Source organism: Grammomys surdaster, unplaced genomic scaffold (assembly GCF_004785775.1).
Source record: "Grammomys surdaster isolate TR1022 unplaced genomic scaffold, NIH_TR_1.0 280, whole genome shotgun sequence".
In the NCBI taxonomy this organism is placed as follows: Eukaryota; Metazoa; Chordata; class Mammalia; order Rodentia; family Muridae; genus Grammomys; species Grammomys surdaster.
In genome coordinates this window covers 2,011,687-2,037,757 of record NW_021604721.1, presented here as the reverse complement: position 1 = coordinate 2,037,757, position 26,071 = coordinate 2,011,687, and the positions used below count along the sequence as shown (strand labels likewise).

At 36.9% G+C, this 26,071-nt stretch overlaps 1 protein-coding gene and 1 long non-coding RNA gene across 3 annotated transcripts in view; one reads left to right on the top strand and one right to left on the bottom strand.

Moving 5' to 3' along the window:
* The window catches only part of Eya4 (EYA transcriptional coactivator and phosphatase 4), a 232,673-nt gene extending 206,939 nt beyond the window's left edge, over window positions 1–25,734 (top strand). The window contains exons 14-20 of one of the 2 annotated variants that reach the window (XM_028777356.1): window positions 5,167–5,256; window positions 12,121–12,179; window positions 12,286–12,446; window positions 14,776–14,890; window positions 16,930–17,051; window positions 19,028–19,128; window positions 22,403–25,734. In XM_028777356.1, the coding sequence (XP_028633189.1) occupies window positions 5,167–5,256; window positions 12,121–12,179; window positions 12,286–12,446; window positions 14,776–14,890; window positions 16,930–17,051; window positions 19,028–19,128; window positions 22,403–22,483 (729 nt within the window). In that variant the 3' untranslated portion in view covers window positions 22,484–25,734. Of the gene's footprint in view, window positions 1–5,166; window positions 5,257–12,120; window positions 12,180–12,285; window positions 12,447–14,775; window positions 14,891–16,929; window positions 17,052–19,027; window positions 19,129–19,166; window positions 19,268–22,402 lie in introns of both variants that reach the window. The other variant, XM_028777357.1, reaches the window with a different exon arrangement.
* Window positions 1,946–6,143, bottom strand: LOC114629359. Its single transcript, XR_003712642.1, has 3 exons — window positions 5,549–6,143; window positions 3,435–3,696; window positions 1,946–2,150 (listed from the first exon to the last, which is right to left on the bottom strand). It is a non-coding gene; the product is annotated as an uncharacterized LOC114629359 (long non-coding RNA).
* Window positions 25,735–26,071: the final 337 nt, after the last annotated feature.

Genomic DNA, 26,071 nt, shown 5'->3' with positions numbered 1-26,071 from the left:
TTGGTTTTGTTTTGTTTTATTGTTCCCTTCCCAGAAGTTGAGTATGTCATAGTCACTAAAAACCATAGATGATCAATAATGGAATGTTCCTGATAGCGTTTTCCAATTCCCTCTGATAATTCTTTTTTATTCTTCCATTTTGGAAATACTTAGAGTTGAAACTAAGACCTCGTCCATACTAGACAAGTACTCATCCAGTGACTCAAAGACCCATCCTACCCTTTAAGAACTCTGAAACCTATTACACATTCCTCAGACAAATAGGTCAAATATGGAGTTTCCATTCCAGTTGATAAATGGATTTCATTTCACCTCTTATGTCTAATTAGAAAAGTACTTCCATCTCGAGAATATGTTCCTCCTTGGTTTGTGAGCTGATTTACCTTCCTTGCAGTGTGCTCAGGCATCTTTGGTCCCTTGAGTAAAAATCCTCAAATGTACTTTATGTCCCAAAGGAATAACTGGTCCAAAATCCCAGGATCTTAAAAGAAATATAGTCCCGCCCCCGATTCTTTAAAAATACATAATTGCTGCTTCTCCTGAGATATTTTTACAATGTCTCCCTAGAGGAGGAATTGCAGCTGATGTCCCAGTGTAGGGCAGAGACCCACAGACAGACAGTCTGGCTCCGGTTTATGTTCTGTGCTATCATGGCTAATAGACATTAGTATTTTGATTTAGAGAAGTGTTCTACTTGAGCCTATCTTGGGTGTATACACTGGTAACATCTGGCTTAGAGGCACACATTTCAAGGTCAAGAGGTATTTATTTTCTTTGTCTTCTTTTTCTCCTCTTCCTCTCCTTCTCTCTCTCTCTCTCTCTCTCTCTCTCTCTCTCTCTCTCTCTCTCTCCCCTTCTTCCTTTCTTTCTACTCCCTCCAGCAGAAGCAGAGGAGTGTCTTGGGAATCATTTCAATGTTTTGATAGAGTAGTGCAGAGCGTAAATTGGCAGACGTTCTATTTGCCCCCTGTTGAACTCCGCAGGAGATATACTGAATCCTTCAGAACTCTTATATGTGTGTAATGTGTATCAGAACTTACATCCAACCCTATCTGTGAAAATGAGTGGGAATTTCAGTACAAGACTTGAGTTCTTTCCAGAAATATGTCTCACTCATAAATGCTTGATAATACAGTAGAACTGCAGCCACCAGTGGCTCTTTCCCGTCAGAGGTATCCACCATGACAAGGTTCTGGAAAGGCTTCCCCCACGAACCCCCTCCCCAAAAAATATATCTCTTTTCTGGAGTTTGATATCTGTGCATCCTGGAAAAGTGTGATACTGTAATCTGCTAATTTAGAATTAGTTATTCCAGTGATTTAGCTCACTGGGAGGGGAGATAAATTATATATTTACAAAGAAGCCCTCCCCAAACAGTCTCTGAGGAACAAGAACACCACCTCTTAACTTAGTTTTCCTTGGCTTGTGGCCTTGATGACCAAACAGCTTTCTGTCAATGAGTTTGCTCTCTGAAAACCTTAGTAAAATTTAACCAATTCACACTCTGACAAAATTCAAATCCAAACTTACCCAGTTAAGAAATGAGATTTTTGCCAGAAGCTTACAAAGTACTGGCTGTAGTAGGGCGTGTGTTGTACAAACACCACAGCTTGCAAAACAAGTGATTAACCCTCCCTCTCCAGTGCCATGGGGTTACATTCCAATAGTATGCTCGAATACAGCTTTCATTATGCCATATGCTATGCCTCCTTACTAGAAGGACCATGTAATTTAAAAAAAGAAAAGAAAAGAAATATATTTGTTTGCAAGCTTATCAAATGGGCAGGAAATGCGTCTTTTGTGGATTTTCCCACCACTGTTTATATAGCACAGACAGGAATGTAGTTCTGAAGCATGCTATCAATGAAAGTAACAATCACAGAATCGCTAGGGTTTCTCCCATCTTCCCAGAAATCAAATCTATAAATGCAAAGAATGCAAAGAATGAACACAAGATAGCCAATAATTTTATTGGAAACTTAAAAGAGGAGACAAATACCAGTTGGGATTAAAAGATTCACTAACCTAGCCTCCAAAAGAAAAGCTTTAAAGAGATATTTCTGTACCCACATCTGAAATTGATATCTTCAGGGTAGAAAGCATCAGAGTACCATGGGTCTCCCCTTTACTGTCTTGCATCATGGGCATTCCTGAAATTCAAAGAGCGTCACTAATGGAATTATATGTTTTCATGCTGTAATTACATTTGATTTTCCTGATATTTCTGTGGACTTTTTGTTTATGGGTCCATGTCTTAGCAGAATATTTCAAAGTTTTCTATAACATTGTCCTAATTAAGACCCACTCTGTTCCCTCCAAAAAGAGGGGATTAACAAGAGCACCTTTTAATAGAGAAAGACAAAATGCATAGTTAAAAAATTATTCAAGCTTCAGAGAGTTCTCTCAATAACAATAAAGGATGTTAACACCAACAAAAGAGAATCTAACAATGGAAGGAAACATAATCAGGGTCCTTCTGAGTTCTGAAAAGGCCTGAGCTAATTAAAAAAATTTAGTTGGGAACACAAAACATATTTTCTTTATATTTGAATGAGTGCATTTTAGACAAAACAATTTGATCTTTGCCTTGTACTGAGTTCTATTGTAGATATTTTGAACCCTTCAGGATCCTTTTATGTGTGTATCAGCATACACATCCAACTCTATCCATGCATTCATAACCCCATCTTTTTGATTTGGTGATACTTCAGTATATTGATCCTAGTAACTTGTTACTGACAGCAGATCAATGTGGCAGTAAAGCCCAAGTCCAGGTAGCCAAAGTACATGCTACAGGATATGAGCAATCTGCACAGGATCTTTAAAAGGTCTATAAGAACACCTGCTGAGAAAATGAAAATAATTAAGTAGACGAATTCTTACTACTCCTGCCTCATCCTCTTAAGTTTTATCTGATCAAGCCTTAAGTTTGTTTTGTATACCTCCACATCCATTAACATACAGTTCCTATTTTTAATGTGGCCTTCCTAGTCTCCACGTTTTCATGGATACAGAACATGGGAGGGACACTTGAAGTGTGTTTACATTCCAGGGTTTTCTCTGCAGTGCATGATGGAAGTAAATGAAGAAAGCCAGTTGGTGCCATGGAGGGGCAGCTACAGGCAAGTGGAGCTAGATGTATAGCTGAGTATCACTGGGGCCCGACCTGGGTTGGGTGTCCTCATCAGCAATTGAAGTAAAGCTATCTATACATCTGCCCAAGTTCAGCACATTTCTTAAAACGCCACTTATTAGAATGTTGAGATCCAAAAAGCAATTCTTCTCACATGCCTGCAGTTTGGTCCATGACCAAGCCACACAACCCAAATCACAGGCTGAGTTCTTCCCAGGTAACTGCTCAGCCAAAACTGATAGGGTTCCTCTAGACTTCTCAGTGCTGTACACAATAATTTTCTTCACCCTGAAACACCCACCTGGCCTCAGATGCAAAGGAATTGCCTCTTCTTGTTTTTCTACTTTCTGCCTTCCACTAATCACACCTGTAGTAGTCCCTTAGATTTTGTTCCAACTTCAATCATTTCAACACAACCATGTGAATGATTGCTTCCATGTCCTCAAACTCTCCTCAAGTCTCAAAATCTCCTGACACTGAGACTTCAGCTTCAGTTAATCATGGTAAAGAGACACCGCTGCTTGTAATTCTTCAGCTCTTGCTTCTATTTAAGATATCGGTCACTGTAAGCAAACACAAGAGTCATTTTGACTTCCCATCAACCCCTCTCATCCCTAAATCACTAAAAGCTTAGGTTTTTCTACACCGGTATGTGCAGTGAGTGAATATTCTTTTAATCTCCACTTCCTGTAACCTTAGTGAAATTCAGGTTAGAGCACATTGTGTATGGTTAAATAGAGACTCCTGCTATCCTGTCACTCAAAATGACATCCATATTAAGTGGCATTTGTACCAGCCTATCTGCTTTACTATCCGGATTTGATGTGATCATCTCTGCTCCTCTGTATCATCTTATCATTGTATCACCCACTGGGCCTACTCTTCTCCAACTCTAGTTTGGTGGCGGCTGTTCCTTTTTTCTCTTTTCTTTTCTTTTCTTTCCTTTTCTTTTCTTTTTAGATTATAATATAATTATAACCTTTCTCCCTTTACATTCATCTCTCCAAAAGCCTTCTATGTACCTCTCCCTATTCTCCTTCAATTTCATTTCCTCTTCTTTCACTAATTGGTACAGCATGCATATATTTATATGGATGTATAGTATGTGTATATGTATATATACGTGTATATGTATATCTATGTATGTGAATGTGTGTGTATGTGTATGTATGTATATATATATGAATGTATATGTATCTATATATGTATGTATATGCATATGTATGCATATCTGTATATATATATGTAATGTGTATATGTACATGAATCTATGTATATGTACGTGCATGTATATGTATATACATATATTTCTAAATATAACCTATCTACTCCGTATAATGATAAGTGCATATCCTTGCATATATTTAATAAGTTTTCTTTGTTCTTCACCTCTCATCCAAATACCAATCAATCTTCAGAAAGTATTTGTGGCATATATGCAAGCTATATCATCTAAACTTGTTAGCTCTCATGCTTCTCTTATGAATATACAGATTTGGGTGGATAAATTACTACTGAAATGTGTTCGTAATCATCCTTAAATGCATATTATGTCTTATAAATTGCCAGGTATCTTTTTAGAGATCCCTGTTTGGGAATCATTCATAAGTCATTTTATACATATACATGTAATTATTTAAAGATTATAAATGGTAGAATTGTGTGTATAGCATAAATTTCAATACATGAATGTAATATATAATGATCAAATTGATAATTAATATTTACACTTCAAATACTTATCATTCTTTGGGTTAAAAACATGCAAAATCCTTTATTCTGACCACCTGGAAAACTAAAGTAAATATTGCTAACTATAGTCACACCATTTTATATCATCAGCCACTAGAATGTTGACATATTTTTAGCTATTTTCCAACTCTTTAACTCCTCCCTTGACTCTGAAAAATGTTTTAATCTTCACTAAAATTTCATCTAACATTTTGCCTTCTCCAACAATATCTTCCCAAAATATTGTTTTAGTAATGGTGGTTAATGAAATTTTACTTCATTTTGTATGTATTTATTTTCAGGATCCCCCAATGGCTGTGACCCTTGGGCTCCGAATGGAAGAAATGATCTTTAATCTTGCTGATACACATTTGTTTTTTAATGACTTAGAGGTAAGAATTATAAAGTCAAGAATAATTATTGACAACACAAAAACTCTCAGATAGTGTCCTGTATGCAGTAAACCTTAAGAAATTTGGCTGGGGTGGGGAGGATGCTGGGATGCTCCCCCAAGAACTGTAAGTTTCTTTTCAAGTGGAAAATTACATAGAGGAGTCTGAGCAGACTGAAAACACATGCTCTTAAAGGCATACCAAGAACAAAAATGTCTTAGAAGACATTGGCCTCCTGTGTGGCTGAGGTCAGACAACCCTTCATTTTGCCCTCAGTTCTTTGGTATCTCACCTTTGAGTTAGCATCAGCCTTTCCCAGGTTAGTAATCAAGACAATTTGTGCTATTCAGTGGATGATACGTCACCAATCCTCATCACAGGAGATACATGGGTCATTGAGGGTGGCAGCATCTTTGAACAAACTCTGATTCTCATCCTCTCCCCTTTAGAATATAAAGAATGCTGGAGCAGTTTCCACAGCATAGTCGATGAGTTTTAATGCACTGAACACTTTCCTCTCTCAGGGCTTCTACTCTTAATGTCAACTTCCAACACAGTTGTCTGAATGGCAAGCAAGAGACAGAGAAAGCAAAACTCAACAAAATGGAAAATCACAAGAAAATCTAGCCTCAGAGTAGCTACATGTATGCCACAATACAGAATATAACCTCTGTGTTAGTAATTTATGGTTCCAGACATGCAAAAAGCAGAATATGAAATAACAAAGCAGCTTGGGTAAATCAACCAGGTACCTCGTGGACAAATATAATTGGGCTAAAACAGATTTCTCACTTAAACAAATACCATGCTTAATTTTTATTTTAATTTTGTGATTTCATAATGAGGAAAAAATATTTAACTATAGTCACATTATGAACAAATATGATTATTTCTATGACTCCTCATGTGGTTCTAGACATTTTATGTTAAGCTTTCCACTAACTGTCAATGCTTTGAAATAAATTTAAGAATATCACTTTTCAGTATATTACTTTTCAGGGAACAAACTCAAACTACAGGTTGAACAGCAAGATAGATAGATAGATAGATATCAATAGATCAGTATCATATATAGATTAGGGTGAAAGAAAGAAAATTCACATTTAGTGAGTGACTTAGGTAAGATTATATATAGATCAAGACTTAGTTACATCGGAGGCACAAAATGAAAAATGATTCCATCATGTAGATGCATGTATGTGTGTGTTAGTAATATGTATATGTGTATAATATGTATATATATATATATATATATATATATATATATATATATGTGTGTGTGTGTGTGTGTGTGTGTGTGTGTGTGTGTGTGTATGCATGTATATATGTATCCTATGTTACCAGCTAACTCAGTAATAGAATTGTGATTTTTAAAGTAGGTTTCAGGAAAGCGAGCACAGCTTTCTGCCCCCATGCCTTGAGAAATTAGAACAAAAGAAAGAAAAGCCACATTTAATGAGTGACTCAGATAAGAGTATAGATCAAGCCTTAGTTACATCAGAGACACAAAATGAAGAATGAATCCATGTGGCCCATGGAAAATGTGCTAAGACTGCAGGGTTAAAAGGGATCAGTCATTTTCCCAGCTTGGTCCATGTTTTCATTGAGTAATGAAATGTCTGTTGGAAGAAGCTTTGTTTGTTAGTGAGCAATATGAAAGCTCAGCGTTCTTCATCTAGTTTCTAGTCTTGTAAGAAATACTGATGACCCTTGTAAAGCCCAACTTCAGCTAACCCCACTGATTATCATTCCCAGAGATACAGAGCAGTTTTGTGATGATACCTGCTCATAGGAAATATGATTGACCTTGCATGGAACTCGACATTTTAAATATAGTAATAGCTATATGTTAGTTTTCTTGTTCTTCATATGGATGAGTCTCAGCTTAAAAATTAAAAGATGATGTATATTTTCAAAATGAGACGTTTTATATGGTGTGTCCCAGTTTTACAATGTTTATCTGATTTGACTTCTTTTCATTACTAGAAACCCATGAAATGTGTCCTTAACTTTTATCTTTTTTGTGGCATCTTATAAATAAGGTGAAACAGGAAAAACTAGGATCATCAACCCATCAGATCCCACTGTTGAAAGGAGAGAATGGACCCGAGAGAGTTCTCTTCTGACCCCATATAGGCACTTTTGCACACGTGCCATCCCCAGAAGTGCACACACACACACACACATACACACACACACACACACACACTCAATAAAAATCACCTTTTAGCGGAACACTAAAATGAGAAAATGAGTGTATCTTACTCAAAATGTGTAAATAAAGTACCACAACATATATAAAAAGCTGTGGCTAGATACAGTGTTTTAAGATTTTTCATCTTATGGTAGGTCTTATGTTAAAACTACTTCATATATACTGGCTGGGATAACTGACAGAAACGCTGAACAGAAAACATTGTCATTGATACTTCTTTTGTAGGGTCTTAGAATGTCACAGAACAATTTTGACTTATACCCCATAGTTCAGCTGTTGAGATGTATTCCATTTGATCAGTAAAAGATAAACCTAATCAAGGGAGTACTATGTGCACACAGAGTGGGTGTGCAAACAGTGGGGTAGACACACTGTGCATGTGTGCTGGCACAGGTAGATGATCCCAGGAACACAAAAGCATATTTCCAAGTGACACAGACAAGCACTGGATTAATGAGATCCAGACAGTAACTTTCAAGTCCATTTGGTTACCTACCTCTGTGCCCCCTGTCCTGGGTGCATAATTTTAAACATCAAATCGTTACCAATGCCCCTTTGGCTAGCCACTTTCTTACAAAGGCTCCATTAACAGGAATTAAGCCAAGCCTGCTTCTGCTGACATACAAAATTGCTCAAAGCAGTACATATATCATTAGCTTATTGTGAGAATTGTTTCCTTGTATAGTTAATCTCTTAGAGTCTTTTGTGGGAATCCAATGTCTATTTGAAACAGTAAATGCTTCAATACATGGTACTCCATTGGCAATGGCAGCTGTTCCTCTCAAACATCCTTAAAAGTTCCAAATCTGAATCTGAGCACTCAACACTTTATTCCATTCTGCCCACTCCCACCCCTGGAGAAAGAATGCTCACTGTTCAAAAACATGTTATTTCAGTTAGAATAACTTCCAGAGGAGAAAGCACCAGGGAGTTGGGGTTTGCAAACGTGAGAGAAGATTGCTGTGGCATATACCTGGAACAGATCAGAGACAACTTTGTGGTTACCATATAAGACAAATTTAAAACATTTATGATTAACACCAGAATTATTTTAAGAATTTGAGGTATCTGCTAAGCTGTGTTCAAAACCAAAGCTCTTGAATGTTTTTGGAGTGTTTTAGGTTTAGGTTAAAATGACTCCTGCATGGTTTCTGCAAAGAAAACTAGTTGATGAACAATTATTTATCTTTCTCTTTAAAAAAAAAAAAGCTAAGTAATTGAAGTTCAAGTTTCTTTCACTGGACTGTAATCCTTGGGCAACTGTCCAGAGTCAACACACAGAGTTACTAAGCATAAATATAAAGAGAAGTTAGATTTGGAAGACCCTCAAACCTAACTTCAAATACAGAGTGCATGGTCAAATAAGTTTGATATACTGTTGTCCTCTGGAGTAAAAAATGAATTTTGGGGCAAGTTATGTATAAATTAATCATGTGAATTAATACTTGAAATGTCAGGGGAGTTTTCTTTTTTTAAATATTAGAATGAGGAAATATTTAAGAAATCGCTTCTGGTGGTTAGAGGAACTCACAGAAATATCCTTTGCCATTTGGGGGGTTTTATATAAGAATATTATGTTAAGAAAGAAATGGAAGTTACTTACATGAGGAAAAAGTTTGGAAGTTCAATAGAGTGAGAAGCTGCAGGTACTTATTTCTATCTAACTGCCTCCCAAGAATGTCACCATTTCTGAGCTAGAGACAGTGGCTAAAAGCACTATCTGCTCTTCCAGAAAACCTAAGTCTAGTTTCTAGTACTCAGATGGCTGCTGACAACCATCTGTAACTCCGATCCCACGGGAACCAACCCTCTTCTGGCCTGAGTGGGTACCAGATACACACATGGTATACATACAGATATACATGAAGGCAAAACACCAATACATATTAACATTTATTTAAAGAATATTACCATGTCTAAAATACAGATACTTGGGTCATGTAGAGTACCTCCATATTCTGGGAGAAAATAGGGTTTCCAGAAGCCCAAGGCAGCAGCTTGATATGCTTGCATCTGAGAGGGTGTTTTTCGGAGGTTCGATGCCTCCTTTTGTCACAGAGTAGCCTGCATCCCTCTCAACTATGGGATACCAAGATAGCTCAGACAGCCTCACCTCTTATTCTGTTCTTTTTCTTCTCTTTATACTGATGACACCCACACTTTCCCACAAGCCTCGCTATCTAGGGTATTAATTTATTTCACTATAACTTTGTGTTAGAAACTTAAAATGATTGAGAAACTCTACCAACTACTATCATTGCCTATACTTCTGCTGTGTGGTTAAGAAGCAATTCTGTTGCATTTAATTCAGGTTTTTTTTTTTATTGGTGTATACTCATTGAACATGATACGAAATGAGGACATTTTCTTTTTTCCTTCCTTCCTTCCTTCCTTCCTTCCTTCCTTCCTTCCTTCCCTCTTCCTTTCTTTCTTTCCTTCCTTCCTTCCTTCCTTTCTTTCTTTCTTTCTTTCTTTCTTTCTTTCATCTTTCTTTTTACAGAGTTTCTCTGTGTAACCCTGGCTGTCCTGGAACTCTGTCTGTAGACCAGGCTGGCCTCCAAATCCCAATGACCCACCTGCCTCTGCTTCCCAGGTTCTGGGATTAAAGATGTGTCCCACCACTGCACAGCTATATAAGCATAGTTTCAACCAAGTATGTTAAGTACTTTGAGCATATCTCCCATTGCATAATTTCCTTTCCTCTAGTTTTTAAAATACTTTTTGTCCAACCCTTTTACTCACCAAATATCTAAGTGGACTATTTCCTGCCTCTAGAAGATGCCTTTAAAAATCCATATATCCTGGTCGTCTCTCCCACAAGCACCCTCAGATGTACCAGGTAGAATAACTCTCCTCAGCCCTTATCTGTAAACACAGGTAAATATTTACTCAAAAGTTACTAACCCAAAATTTATGTAAACCTTAAAACTACTAAAGTAAGTATACATAAATTTCTTAAAGATTTTTGTTTTCATTTTACATTCACGGGTGTCTTACCTGCATGTACATATGTGTTCCATGTGTATGCAGTGCCCAGAGAAGGCAGAAAAGGGAGTTTTCAGCCGCATCTGGAGTTCTGGGATCTAAACCTGGGTCATCTAGAAGAGTAGCAAATGCTCTGAAATGCTGATCCATTCCAAATACGTTTTGAAGTCATGTATGAACACTTTCCTGACTATGCCCACCACTCAGTTTATGTTTTATTGTTTCTTTGATTCACATTTGTTTTATTGACTTGAGAAAGTACACAGTCCACATCACACACGTGTGGAGGTCAAAGGATGAGCACGGAAGTCCTTTCTCTCCTTCCACCATGTGGGCTCTTAGGTTCAAGCTCAGGTCCCCAGGCTCAGCAGCTTACTCTGTACCTGCTGCTGAACCATCTCTTTGCTCTCCAATTCTGTCCATTAAAGGTAGTCTGAGTTCATTGAAATGGGATCAATATGTTCTGAGTGAAGGCTGAAGCCTCGACGTTCAGTGCTTGATTACAGACCCTTCCAGGTACATTATAACAAATTTGAAGTGGATACTCTTTCTTAATATGACATATTTTCATATTTAATAATTTTAAATTGATCTTTGAACCAATTACTTGTAAGTAATTGCTTACTTATAAGTAAGATAATCTAAAAAACATATAAGAGGCCCAAAAGTTGGGAAATGTTAACTCAGTAGTAAAAACTTGCATAACACATGCAGGCTTGGCTTCAGTCCCCTGCAAATCTCTCTCTCTCTCTCTCTCTCTCTCTCTCTCTCTCTCTCTCATTGATTTATTGTGAATTATAATAATTTGTAACTGCTAATTGTGGACTTACACCTCTGAGGGCTAGGCATTTTAAATCTCATCAACAAATTTTGCCTTAAATTATATACTATTTCATGGGAACCTGGCAGATCATTTAAACGCAGAACAAGTTTTTAGAACCTCTTAGAGCCCGATTTTTATGTGGAAGCCGCTATTTGCTTTAAGCAAATTCTAACTTGAAATAAGATCCAATGTGGGCAATCTTAACAAATTTATTTTCCCTGGAGGTTTTATTGCTTTTGGTATGTAAATCTTCTTTGTGACTTTACTTATATTCATTGACATTTTAAAAACACTAAAGCCCGATGAAAGAAAGTGTCAACCTCTATGGCCACTAACTTTGTTCTGTATCTAAAAACCAGGACTTTAAGTAAAATGACACCTTCACACTAACAAAGAGCAGGAAGTCTTGGAAAGCTCACAAGACACCATGTTCTGAGGTCAAGACCCCTCCACTTCCACCAAGCAAATAATAAATAATACTGACCATTTGAGATGCTCAGATCCCGGGCACACTGCAGATTTCAGTCTAACAAAGGTACTGATCTCAAAGGTTCGAGAGCTCTTCTTATCAATGATGTTAAGATTAAACTTTTTTCCAAAGCGCCCCGAGTTTCTAGACTGCTTTATGGATTTAGATCTCAGAGAAGTGGTACCATTTCCCTCCATGCGTAAGAAAGCAAGCGTCAGAGGAAGGGCAGAATGGACCCATGCTGCCACCTTGTGGCCATAGCCTGATGCCTTGGGATAATGGAAACTTACCCTGATGCAGTGGGATGCTGGGAAACCTGAGGTGGTAGCCATGTTTGGGCAATAGGTAATGTCTGCTGTTTCCTTTCCTCAGGAGTGTGATCAAGTTCATATAGATGATGTTTCCTCCGATGACAATGGTCAGGACTTAAGGTAAACCGCGCTTTCAGTCTTCCGTTTCCTACAAAAATTCAGCTGTGGAGTTTTGCACATGTAATTATTTCTTCTGTTTCTTTTTAATGTATTTTGGGTGTTGCAGTACCTACAGTTTTGCAACTGATGGCTTCCATGCAACTGCAAGTAGTGCGAACCTTTGTTTGCCAACAGGTGTGAGAGGAGGAGTGGACTGGATGAGGAAGCTGGCTTTTCGTTACAGAAGAGTAAAGGAATTATATAACACCTACAAGAACAATGTTGGAGGTACGTGCAGCGATTCCACCCAGTGTCAGTACCATGGCCGTAGGCAGAATTCTGTAGTTTCACAGTGGAAAATAGCTACTGGAAAACAAGCCATGAAGGTTCGAGTTGAAAAGCAATGAGCCTGGATTTCTGCTCTCTTTGGATTACTAGTGGGGAGTTGAATGCACCCTTGCAAAAAGACTTAGCCATTTGTGGGAAACCATGTGCCTAGGATGTTTTCTCTGTTTCATCTGTATTACTGTGACATTGTCAACAAAACAGACAAGTAAAGGAGGTGGTCAAGAGGCCCTTGCAAAGATAAGAGCCAAAGTTATTGAGTTAGTGCCAATCACTGAGAGAATATACATGCAGCAGCTTGTGAAAATTCAAAATGTGCCAACAGAGCTATTGGATCTTTTTAAAACTCACACACTGTCTGACAGTGTATTTCTCTACATTGGACACAGTGCTCGCTGTAATCACTGAATTTTAAAAGTTCCGATACTCTGTAGGCAGTGTCTAAATCACATTATACTTATAATTTTATAATAAATTATCCATATAATTTGAGGCAGTACTTTAGACCCTTAGCCCCAGACTGCACCTCTGGCTGTGTTTCTAGATACAGGAAAATGGATCTTCTTTATTGTTAGAATCAGTTTTAAGTCAACACACTCTCAAGATTAGTTCCGGAGTCAGACACCCACAATTCTTCCAGCAAGCTGTTTGTTTTCCTTTTAAAATGAAATGTCTTTGAGGAACAAAAACCCAAAGTAAGCTAAAAGAAAATGATTTTTCTAAATACATGTATGCATTCTGCACATATGTATGGTCATGTGTATACCACAGAGTAAATAAATATAATTTTCACCCGCAGTGAACACATTGCACCCATCTGTTTTCAACTTGAGAATAGGGCTATGTGTCTGTTTTCCTGTTTGCTAACATTGAATCACATCAAATGCTCAGTGAATCCTCAGCAAGTGTAAAAGCAAGGCAGAGCCACAGACTTTTGAATGTTTGAAATGACAGGAAGCTTTACAGGGAAAGCTTAATTTCCACATAGGTAACTGAGTCCTGCAGGCTCTAGTACTACTGTGTGGTTCCAGTTCCTGGCTGGAGCTCCTAACTCACTCTAAGGCTTTGTCCCAGAAACTTTAGTAAAATAATTGTAAATAGTATGTTTAACTATTTTTTTAAACTTAACATCCCTTTTAGAGGCCCGAAACTATTAATTTGCATACCCCTATACAGAGTTTTATTTGAATTATTTATATTTGCATAGCCCCCTTTACAGAGTATTGTTTAAACTATTTTAAAATTGGAAAGACCATTAACATATCTTCTATCTTAGAAATTTTAATCAATGATGTGAGAGGTTATTTTCTGTCAGATATTAGCATCTTTTAATTGCAATGTGGAAACATAAGAATTTCTAGAAAGTAGAAGTTTTAATTTTAAATATCTATAATTGCATATTTTTGTCCTTGCTCCCAGTGTCTGAAATACAGTTTAAGTGAGAAACCCTCCTTTTCAATGGATAGTCATGTGATCTCATTTTATCTTGAAAGCAAGGTTACTTTGTTTTTCTCTTTTTTTCTTTTCTCCTTCCCTTCCTTCCTTCCTTCCTTCCTTCCTTCTTTCCTTCCTTCCTTCCTCTCTCCCTCTTTTTTCTTTTCTTTTTTGTCAGTGTCAGGGTCCTCTAGCATACTAACCATGTTCTCCACCAATGACAGATATCCCAGCCTCTCTGTAAAATTTAAAATACCTATTTCTTCCCACCTCTGTGTATACTTGGATAGCACACCTTCGGATTTTCCACATAGCTATTTTAGTTCTTTTTAAAACACAAAGTATTGTTAAACGCAGGCACTGGTTTGAAAGTATTGTAACAGCTGCTTAGGATGCTGTGGATACTTTTCCAAAGCGGAACTGTGATTCTGAAGAGACTATTTTACATGGTGCATTTGTGTTCCTGCTGGAGGAATCTCACTGCTCCTCTCTGACTGACATACAGCAGGACTCATGCCTAGAAGCTGCTGAGCCTTTCAGCTGCTGTGTTAGATTCTAGTCTCAAAGATAGAGGGAAAAGGGGGGTCTGTTTTCCTTGTGTCGTATCTTTGAGTGTCTAGCCAAGTGTCTGACTCTTACATGTTGTCTAATAAGAATTCAATACTAAACTAACAGTGAACAATCACTTCTGAAAGGATGAATCCATACTTACATAAGTCTGTATCTCTTTATGACACAACCAAAATAAAAACTGTTTATTGTAGACAGAAGGAACACCAAACTTCCTATCCCAGAGGCAATGTTCAACTCCTGACTGCCTGTTTATTCGGTATTTCAGGACTTCTTGGCCCTGCCAAGAGAGATGCATGGCTGCAGTTAAGGGCAGAGATTGAAGGCCTAACAGATTCCTGGCTAACGAGCGCACTTAAGTCTTTATCAATTATTAGTACTAGGTAAGTGGGACTGTGGCCTTTCTACTTGAATTACGTGGAAGATCTAGGTCCAGCAGAGCAATAGAGAAAAACCATTCCAATTGCTAGAAATTCACCACATCCAGTGATTTCTGTGTTCATGTGCTGCATAAAGCATGCACACATGCATGTATGTGTGCCTGTGTGACTGTATGCGTGCCTGTGTGCCTGTGTGGAAACGTGCATGCGTGACTGTGTGGGTGGGTGCATATAAATTTGGGAAGTGATGGCTGGTGGGTAAGATTAATCTTTATTTTTTCTAATTCCATAGTTTTATTTCTGATTAAGGTGAATCAATAAAGACACAGTTAACCAATGTGTGGGTAACATAGACATCAGAAGAGATGTTATCCAGACAGATAGCAGATACATGAAAAGGTTGCTGGAATAAAAGAGGAACCCAGTATTTAGGATATGAAAATAAACTTTCATGTCAAATCTGGCATGTGGTTCCTTCCTGGTCACATGATCAGAAACTTCACCAATAACAGAAAGTACTCATTGGGGGCTTCCACTTGACTTCCTGACCTAACGGGCAGACATGAGCACTCAGTTCAGTTCATGGTGTCACATTCTAATGTAAAGTCTGACAGATGTGAAGTCTTCTGGGTTCAGCTTGGTAGTCCCTGGAATTTGGTCTGTAGAATCTACACAAAAGAAAAAGCTGCCAAGAACTAAGCCTGAGGAGTCAAGCCTGGAACAAAGTTGTCCATTGCAACTGGTTGAAATGTTGGGCTCAAAATGATTTAGATTTTCCTCTGTATCTATAATGGTAATAATTGGGGTAAATGTGTAGAGATCTTAGGAAGGGCATTATAATGCATTATCCAGGAACTGCCTGATGGATAAAGCTGCTTAAACATAGAACTTCCTGGGTCATGATATCTGTAACTGTGACACAGTCGGTCAAATGTCAGGGACTCTGGGACATGAAAACCTTGAAATTGTGTAGAAGATGTAGAGTCATACTCATTTCTCCAAGAATTAAGCCACCAGCTTATTTTTAGATTGTTCTATGAATGACCTTAAAACTATCTCGAACATGTCAACTTAACAAATGAATAGATGAATAGAAATAAAAGGCCTTAGAAAAACAAGTCAATGCCCATCGACTAGTGAGCTATGAAATTTGCTATGATATCCAACTATTCTACCACTAACATATTGGACATTTTCACAACATCCCAAAATGTAGGTAAAACAAATTATTTGATCAATTATGTGTCAGAGTTCTCAGCAAAATTGAGTTATCTTTTTACAATAGTTGTTCTATCATTTAAAAAGTAACTTCAGGTACAGGGGAAAAACAAAAATAAAGACAAAAAGAAAAAAAAAAAAGAAAAAGCCTGGAGGTTGCATTCTACATAGTCAGGAGAAGCCAGCAGTCACTGAAAGAAATTATATGGTAACATCTGTCAGAAGATTTTGCTTGTAGATAATATGAGGATAATAGATAAAAGTATACAAGCCATGGACTCACAAAATCAAGGAAGCAGAATAAGAAATTGTTTACATAGTATATAATTCCTAATGGGAAAATAAATTCACAAATGAAGACAGAACTATCTTTGAATGTGTAATTAATCATCGCTATGTCTCATTTCCTTCTTTGTATTTGTCTTTTACAAGTTTTTTGATGTAGAATGTTGGTAATTTTGAAAGATTACCTAAATACTAATATCACATGAAATGGTGAAAGTCCATTTCAAAGCTACCTCTCCGGATTTAAAAGTCCTGTGTCTGACATCACCCAACTTTGCTCTCACCACATAAGAGTTTAAATGACTTTGGATATCATCTTACTCTGAACAAACGTTATGTCAGAGAATGGTCTCAGTTTGCACGTCATTCTTAACACCCTGCCATTTCAGAGAGCATCTGTCAGCTGACAGCACTCATTACTGAATACTGAAAGAGAACATTTCTTACAGAACTTAGAAACAACAGTGACAATTTTCAATATGTATCAGTAGAAGCTATTTACTACTAGAAAGCAAATATGTACGTTTCATCCTTGTTAGGAGTAACTGTGTAAATGTCTTGGTAACGACAACCCAGCTGATTCCTGCTCTTGCAAAAGTCCTGCTCTACAGCCTAGGAGGTGCTTTCCCCATTGAGAACATTTACAGCGCAACGAAAATAGGTAAGGAGACTATCTGAAGTTCTGTAGGAAATAGAGTCACATCTGCAGGATTGTACAATATATATACACATATATATGCACACACACACACATACACACACATATACATACATACATACATACATACATACATACACACACATTTTATATATATATATATATAATTTGTTGATTCTCTTTAAACCAATTTACCTATTACAATTTTCCTATTACCACATGCAGAAAATTTGGGAAAGCTTCGAATAACAAAATCATGTGTAATGCATGATACATGTGTATGTTTTACAAGAACTAGTGAAATGCTGGCTAGTGAAATGCTGAACACTATATGTAGGCAATCCTCACTCATTCTGGCCACACACAACATCACACAATATTCTAGCATATGTTGTTTGAGTAATATGTGCTCCAGCTATAGCATTTAATAGTTCAATTAATGTGGTATACAGAATTACGTCTTTGCCTATTCAGTAAAGCTGATCTAAGGTTTAAAGAAAGGACACTATTTTGGTAGCAACAGGAGTTCTCAGATTAGTTCCACAGCAATCAAAAGATAATTTCAGAAACAAGAGAAAATTTTCCATAGAGAAGAATATGTAATTTTATTATTCATTACCTGAGTGTTTCTCCCCAATACATAGTAGGATTCAAATAACTATAGCCTGCTTCCTAGGTCATGTCTGATTGTGGATACGTCTTCTTCCTTACATATGATATGCAGTGTCTGACTCCCAATTGCCATTCAAAAACAAAACTTCATCGAGTTCTACCATCTTGTCAGAATTAAAAGAAGACAGCACATTTATTCCACTGTCTCAGGTGGAAACTCCTGGGAATAGAAATACGTTGTGCAAAATGCACTAAAGAGCAACAAAATTACCTGTTGCACTTTGACAAGCTCAAAATTCTAAAATCTCCCATACAACATAACTAGCCCTAGGTCTCATGAAGATTGCAGGTATTGGGGAGAACAGTTAGGGAGAGTTAAACTTTCTCAAAGTGTGTGCCACGTTATCCTGTGCTCGACAAATCAGAACCAAGATTCCAATCCCATACACTGTTCTGTGAAGATATATACATGATATCCTTAGGATTAACAGATGTGATTTTTCCTTTTGACAACACAAATGATTTTTCTACCCAAATAAACATTTCGTTTACTTAAAGGATGATATTCTTCCCATTGGCCAATTTTTTAAATATTTAATCTGAGAAAATCATTACTATTTTCCCCTTGTCGCTAGTATTATTTTAGCATTCTAAGCTAGCAGATTAAGAAGAAAAATGTCAAAAATAGCAATGGCTGCAAGAATATTCTTAGAATGAAATTCAAGAAAAGATGCCAATATTGTAAAGATAAAACATGGCTGATGTTTCCATGGCAACATCTCATGTTCACTCATTGACGCTGTCGCATATGCTGCTGCTGTGTGTATGCTACTGTGTGTGCACTGCTGGGGTCACTTGCACAGACAGAATGCTTGAGACAATTAAACTGACTGTATCCACTCCCACATACTTTTTAATGGAGTTACTTATCAAGGTAAATCTATTAGTATTTCCTCTTTCCTCAGAGATGAGACTTCAGTTTTCCCCCAACAACACACCAACTGACTTACCTACATGGAATATAAATTACATGAAATTGGATCTTAGAATCGAACAAATGCTGTAGATACTTGCATTTGCCTGTGAAGTTGTTTTCTACTACTATTTCTGTGGAGTTAAAACACACTAACATTTTATCAGGGTCAAATTCTCAAGCTTACTCTCTATCTTAAAACATCAAAAATGTTTGTTTTCATGACCTATCCTAAATTAAAAGCAATTTTATTATTCAAATACATGTGTTGATTTGTAAATGCAATGGTCATAAGCTCCCTCCAATGTTGTTCAAAAGACATTAGTTGAGCACTCTGAACCTTTAGGTTCATGAGTACCATGGCCCTAAGAATAAACGATGCATTGTTTTTCAGGCAAGGAAAGCTGTTTTGAGCGTATAGTGTCCAGATTTGGCACTAACATAACTTATGTTGTGATTGGAGATGGCCGAGATGAGGAACACGCTGCTAACCAGGTAACTCCGCTCTGAACTGTATCTCATTTATCTTCCAGGAAAAGAAAGTTGCTTTGAGCGAATAATGCAAAGGTTTGGCAGAAAAGTAGTGTATGTTGTAATTGGGGATGGTGTAGAAGAAGAGCAGGCAGCGAAAAAGGTAACCTGTCTCAAACAATGTTGGTGTGGCACCTCTAGAGCAAGCCTTCTTGTTTGCATCCCTGTAGTTTGGCCAATTGGCAGCTTGACAAGTGATTGACACTTCAAGTCACAAATCAATAAGAGCATGAGAGAGTCGATGTGGACCTGCAAATAAACCATTTGGAGTCTAGCATTTTATGCCTGGAATTTGATAGGAAATACAGAGAAATTGATTGATATTTATTCAAGCACGTGGAAATAAGAAATATAAACATTTAGAACATATATTTAATACATGCACATATACTCAAACCAAGCACACAGTGCTGGATAAACAAACTCATGGAATTTATCAGAGGAAGTTTAGCAGCCTTGAAGTATAATCAGTAAGAGTAGCCCTAGACTCAAATTCCCCATGTTCCTTGTGAGAGGCTGAAGACAGATCAGCCCCTTCATACTAAATGCTGAAGATCAACTTGATAGTTGAAGGAAAACTCATAAGAAGCCTTAAGGAGCATGCTTAGAATAGGTCCATTCTTATTCATTGGTGTGAGTCAATGTGCCTCACATCTACAAGTTTCTCATTGAGCGCCAAGCAGCTGGCTTTGAGCATGTGCGAGAGATGTGGTAGGCCCTACTTATTTAAATAAGTTTTATCTGACACATATTTCTGACAATGAACCAGGTCAGTTGTTAAATCACTAAGTTATTGGTTCAGCATCAGAGATATGAAGTTTGTTCTCCAGACCAGACAGCACAACACTACACCCACTACTTCCTTCACAGAAGAGCCACAAAAGAAACAAAACTATAAATGAAAATGTAGCTTATAAGGAGAACACCATCCTTATTGTCTACAGGCAGTTTAAATCAATAAACTTCTAATAAAGCTGCCTCTAAATACGTGGATCAGAACGTTGACCCAATTTCTATTTTCTATAGAATAATCAGAATGAATAGTTTCATAGAAGAGTTCATGACCCTAACAGAAGGCTAACCCAGTCAGCTCAAGCTCAGCAAACTGGAGGAAGGGAATGGATTCTACTTCAGAAGGTCACCAGCAGCTACCCTCTGGAATCCCTGTGCTTTTCTATTCTGCTAAGAGAGCTGGTGACATGAAGCTCCCTGGGTGTTGATTAGCAGAGGCTGTTACTTAAGACAGCACACTGTTCCCAAGGACGTTCTGTACAAGGTCAGCCATGCAGCCTCAAGCAGCCCAGCCAGCCCTGCTGCTGTTGCTGCCTGTGATTTTTAAGGCACACACAGTTGCTATCTTTTCTGGAGTTTATGAGTGTTTGGATTCATGTGGTTTTAGTTTTCCATGTTGGCATCACAATCACACATAGTGAACACCAAACCCTTGAACAAACACTAGAATGTCTTTAGGCTATGTGCAATTTATTTCACTTTAGGGCAGAACAAATAAAGCTCACTTTTCCAAGCCAATGACAATACATTTGTTAAGAATTAAGACTTATCTAGTCTGTGCTAGTTCTCCACACTGGTAATTACACTCTGGATTTGTCCTTTGGTTTAAAGCTCATGCTTCGGAGAAATAGCTTGACTCCAAATGGATCAAAATTTCAGCTAGAATGCTGTTTTCAAATGGTTGTTTAAATAGGTAGAGTTTGGGTGATGGGTAAAAGCTATGATCCCATTTGGAAACACAGGTGGCTGGTTTCCCTAGCACCCAGAAATGCATGCTTTTCTCTGACCATAGACATAATCGCATGTGTAGGCATTCTGAGTACTGTTTTTGTTATTACAAATAGATCTGAGCTGAAATGAAAAACATTACCCTTCTCAAAATTCTTTGCTCTAATTGAACTAAAATCCATGTTTGTGAAATTTAAAGAGAAATTTAAAAAAAAACAAATCTTAGCAAAAAGAATAACCATACTCTCCTCTCAAAATATACGAGGTGAGATGTATATGTAAATTTTAAATTTTCTATAAGCCACATTCAGAAGTAAAAGGAAACAAGTAGAATAAGCTTCAATAATATTTATTAATTGGCTCAATCTGTATAGACTATTATATATCAATATCTAGTCTATATAAGAATTATTGACATAATGTCTATATTACTATATTGGTCTTATTCTGGTTTGAAATTCAGAATTTATTTTAAATTGAACTAAACATATTTTAAATTCTCATAGCTGCATGTAACTAGTAGCTACCATACTTAGCAGCAAAGAATTATGTAGCAATAATGATAATGATAAAGCTTCATGTTAAAATAAGATATCACTTCCATATATATAATTTCCACTGCACACAAGACTACACTCCATTTATATATGTCTTAGAAGATGTCTTAAGTTCAGTCTAACGATTAATGCTATTGTTTTGTAATTGAAGTATATTTTTCATTATTATCCAATGAGACTTCCTCAGGTATTATTTCCAATCAATCTTTTCTATAAACTTTGAATACTACATCTGTAGTGCATACTAGCACATCTCTGAAAGGCCACAAAGCAGCATACCATCTAATATAATGTCTACCCACCTGGGGATGGTATGTATGTCCCTGTTAAAACTGTGTCCTCTCCCTCTCTGCCTTGTACTTGTGAAATAAACCAAGCCATCTGCTGGCTTAAGTTATTATTTATCTGAGACAAATAAAAATATTATCAATTCTAATATTTTTATTTTATTTAATCTAGTTCCAAGTTGTTTTTTACATAGATAAGAATCCACTCTTTTTTCTCTCAAATTGCCAAAGGCTATGAGTTTAGGAAGTTAGTGGTCTAAATTTATCTCATTTTTAACCAAGATATTGACTTTTAAAGGTACTATGCTGCTGATAGTTGTTGTCCCTCAGCCATACAGGATTTGCCTTCCCCAATGTTGACCTTAGTAACACTGATTTATAGAGCAGAGATTCAACTAGCTAGGAAACTCAGTATCGGATGTTATACCATTAAAATCCAGTTCAGATCTATTTCTCTATTCTTTTGAAAATTCCACATTGGTACTATCAGACTTCCACCTGTGGATGGCCTCTATTAAACTCCCTCCCATGAACATGGGTGAATACCACATCATGGTGTGTGCTCCTGTCTCCATAGGGTGATGGTTATGATCTGTCTCCATTCCTCATTTCTACCCTCTACTTCTCCCCTCTCTCCTTGTCTTGACCACACAGCACAACATGCCCTTTTGGAGGATATCAAGCCACTCGGACCTCTTGGCTCTACATCAAGCACTGGAATTAGAGTATTTGTAACTGTATTCTCTATCTGGGGATCCATTTATTTTTTTTATATTTCAAGTACACTGAATTTTTATGTGTGATCCAATGCCACTGGCTTCTTCTACACATATAAATGGTCTTAATGGATGAAATCATACTTGGAATGAAAACTCCAGAGTGAAGAATTCAGGTTGCTGAATGGAATTAAACTTTAGTGCTACAGAAAGGAAGCTCTATGGTCTTATTATCTTTACAATACTTTCATGGTTTAAAGAAAAAAATCTGTGGCAGTTGCTGACACATATTAAGTGAGTCCTAAGAGGAATTAACAGCTTTAGTAAAGAACTCGAACTCTCCCAAGCCACAGCACCTGTTCTGCCTCTGACAAGGTGATTGAAAACATTCCTCAAAATGGGAGCTCTTCTCAACCCTGAGGTTTGAATCTGACTTATAGCCTACCTAGCCCAGAAAATCTGAATCAAAATGCACTCAGACTGTATAACGACAGTCCTATCTAGACCTGTAATTTGTGTAAATTATTGATGGAAATAATTTACTGTGACTTTATTAGCAGCTGACTCTGAAAGTGGATGCAATTTTTCTTTTATTTGTCGGGGTGGGAAAGGGGCTGGGGAAATGGGAATATAATATTGTCTCTTTTTTTAAGTTTGGCAAAGAGAATGTTCATACTGATGTGTTGTGCCTTAAAGACAAGACAGAATTTGTGTATTACAATGTAACTTTGGTTAAAGTCTCTGTAGATAATGAAAGACAAAAACAAACAAACAAAAATGAAACAAAAAAGCAAACAAAGAAAAACATTTGTGAAAATTCTTCACATGACCAAATTTAAAATTTAAGCTATCAGTTTAATATGGAATCATTGACAAATTGAGAATTTGTTAAAATGAGAAACCAGTAACAATAATAATACAAGAAAACTTGCATTTTAATTGGGTTATAAATGATTCCAATAATCAGTATATATCAATTATCTGAACATGCAATCACAGGTTTGGGAGACTATGGGTTCTTTATTTAGAGAGTGAAATATATATATATCAAGGCCTCAAGTATGCTTTCTCACAGTTTTCTGGAAGGAAATTAAGAGCCATATTCATGTCAACATACCCAATTTTAGTTTAAGACTGGATACGTGCCAGTTGCTAAGAGGACAATATCATGGTGCACATTTAGCAAATATCATCAAAGTCATTTTAGAACATGATATGGAATGAATGTAGCTTAAAACACACATTGAGTAGGCATAGTAAAGTGCATTTGTCTTCCATGCTGTTGCAAAAGTGATCAGTGATAGAAAGCAGCTATACCAGATAGCTCTCAAGGAAAAAACTCTGAATCTATCAATTTTTTTATATAGTATCATAAGTTAATCATCAAACAAGCTATATCTCAACAACATTGCCAGATCACAATGGTAAAAGGCTATTCATGCTCCTTGAAATACATCAGTCCAGAGTCTCCCCATTACAAACAGGAATACATTAGTTTATTGGTTTCTTCCTGTATGGTTGTTCAACAATGCCTGCGTTCATTGCCCAGAGAGCCTGGCCTCATTGTATCTGCCTGTCTTTTTGTCTTATTAGTGTATAATTCATATTGGTAACACAATACAGATTCTCCTCTCATTTGTTATGATATGGTTTGCTTTGTGGAAATTTAAGACTTCAAGAAGGAAAATATTCTAATGGTATGAGCACCTGAATCTCTCTACATTCTGAATGGCATAAGATGGATCCTAGAGTCCAGCTCTTAGTCAATGCCCCTCATCTCAGGCTGATTCATAAGAGATCATCATCTGAGACTTTTGCATAAGGCTTTGCTCAAAGATCACAGTGAAGACTCTGGAGGGCTGTATTTCTTTAGAGAATGATGTGGCTCTGTTTACAAAGGGTATACAGATGATGAGATAACTCTGCATAAGATAGAGACTTCTTATGTCAATCCTTACTTTCTAAATGTGGCTTTTGGTTATCCTTTCCCCAATGTTGTGTTGGCAAATTATGGTTGGGATATTTTAATACTAATATTGTTAATGATAAATTTTACACTTCTTCTGGTCTTCAGCTTGAAAGTGGTTAAAAAGTCAAAGATTTTCTTTTTTATTACTGGCACTCATTTCTATTTAGTACTATGGTAAAACAAAGTTAGTTTGGCACACTGCCAGTTTCTTTCACTGATAGACTTTGTGCCCCTGCATCAAAAGTTATAATTCTTCTGGAAATCTGATTAACAAGGTTTCTTAGACTGCTCCACTTGAGGGACAGAGAGGCTCACCCTTTCCAAGTTCATCAAGGACTGACTTTTGGCCTGCTCCTCCCTGCTCCTGCTTATCCATCCCCCTTTTCCAGCCCTGAGTATCTGTCAAAGGGAGGTAGCCAGTGTAATACCTACAAGTGAGGTTGATAAAAAGCAGACTGTCAAGCACAGCAATGGTAACAGCCAGAAAGCCATGGCCCAGCCTGGTCATGTGACTTTGAGCAGGCTCAAACTACAACTCTTCTCTTCTCACCTTAGGACAAGAAAATGCTCTACCTTTCTAAAAACACATCAGCCAAACAGCAATAAAAATAAATAAATAAAATAAAAAACCAGGCCTGCAGGCAGTTGCTACATTCTATTTTTATGTAGAATATCGTGCCTTATTGTAAGTGAGTTTAAAAACTGTTCTCCAACTCATATGGGGTTTAGGCTATTACAAATTCAAGCTTGGTGTGATACTAGAAAAAAAATAACTGCCTTATACTGTACCTTAAAAATATCAAGACCCTATCACTTGAGTAAGAAAATAGGTGGCCTAGCTACAACATTATAGCATACATCTAAGATGATAAAAATCCTGAAGAAATGTGCAAATCCAATTCCGAGGTAAAAATAAAATTTTAAGATTATATGGTCTGTGCACAAAAATAGGTACTAACTGTCTGGTGAGCTAAGATCAAAATAGCTTCAACATCATGCCCCACTGTGAAGTTTTTTTGTAAAACCTACTTGTTTGTGACAAGCCTACATTCTCAGTGAATATGGCATTTAGTATTTTTTTCAACACAAACCTAAGCCTCATGAGCCAAAGTTGCACTTTGACTCTCTGCTATGGTGGCGTTATAGGGAATCTCACAGTCAAAGTCAAGGGTTTCTGTTATGTATTAGTAAAGTATAGATTATTGGGGCCTACATAATTTAAAGAAATGTAAATTAATATTAAAAGCTTGTAAAAATATGTACATCTTTACTATTTCTCAATAAATACCTTTGCAACTCTATACCTTGTTTTCATTATTTCATCTTGTAGAGATTTTAGTGTGCATGTATTGCTTGACTCTAGATCATGTGGAATTCATATTTAGGTCTCTGAATGTAGTGTTTCATCTTCTTATGCAAAAGAAGACACACTGAACTATAATACATTAAATGTCCCTAGTGAATACAGTAAAGTGCTGGAGATATGGGCTGCATGTAGGAATCTTCATTCATTGAAATATAATCATAATACAACCAAAATGTGTTCATAATCAGAGAGTCTATTTGAAACTGTAGACACTTATTATATTTATTTATATTTGTATGTCTGAATGTGTATGGGTGCGTACTTGCCATGTC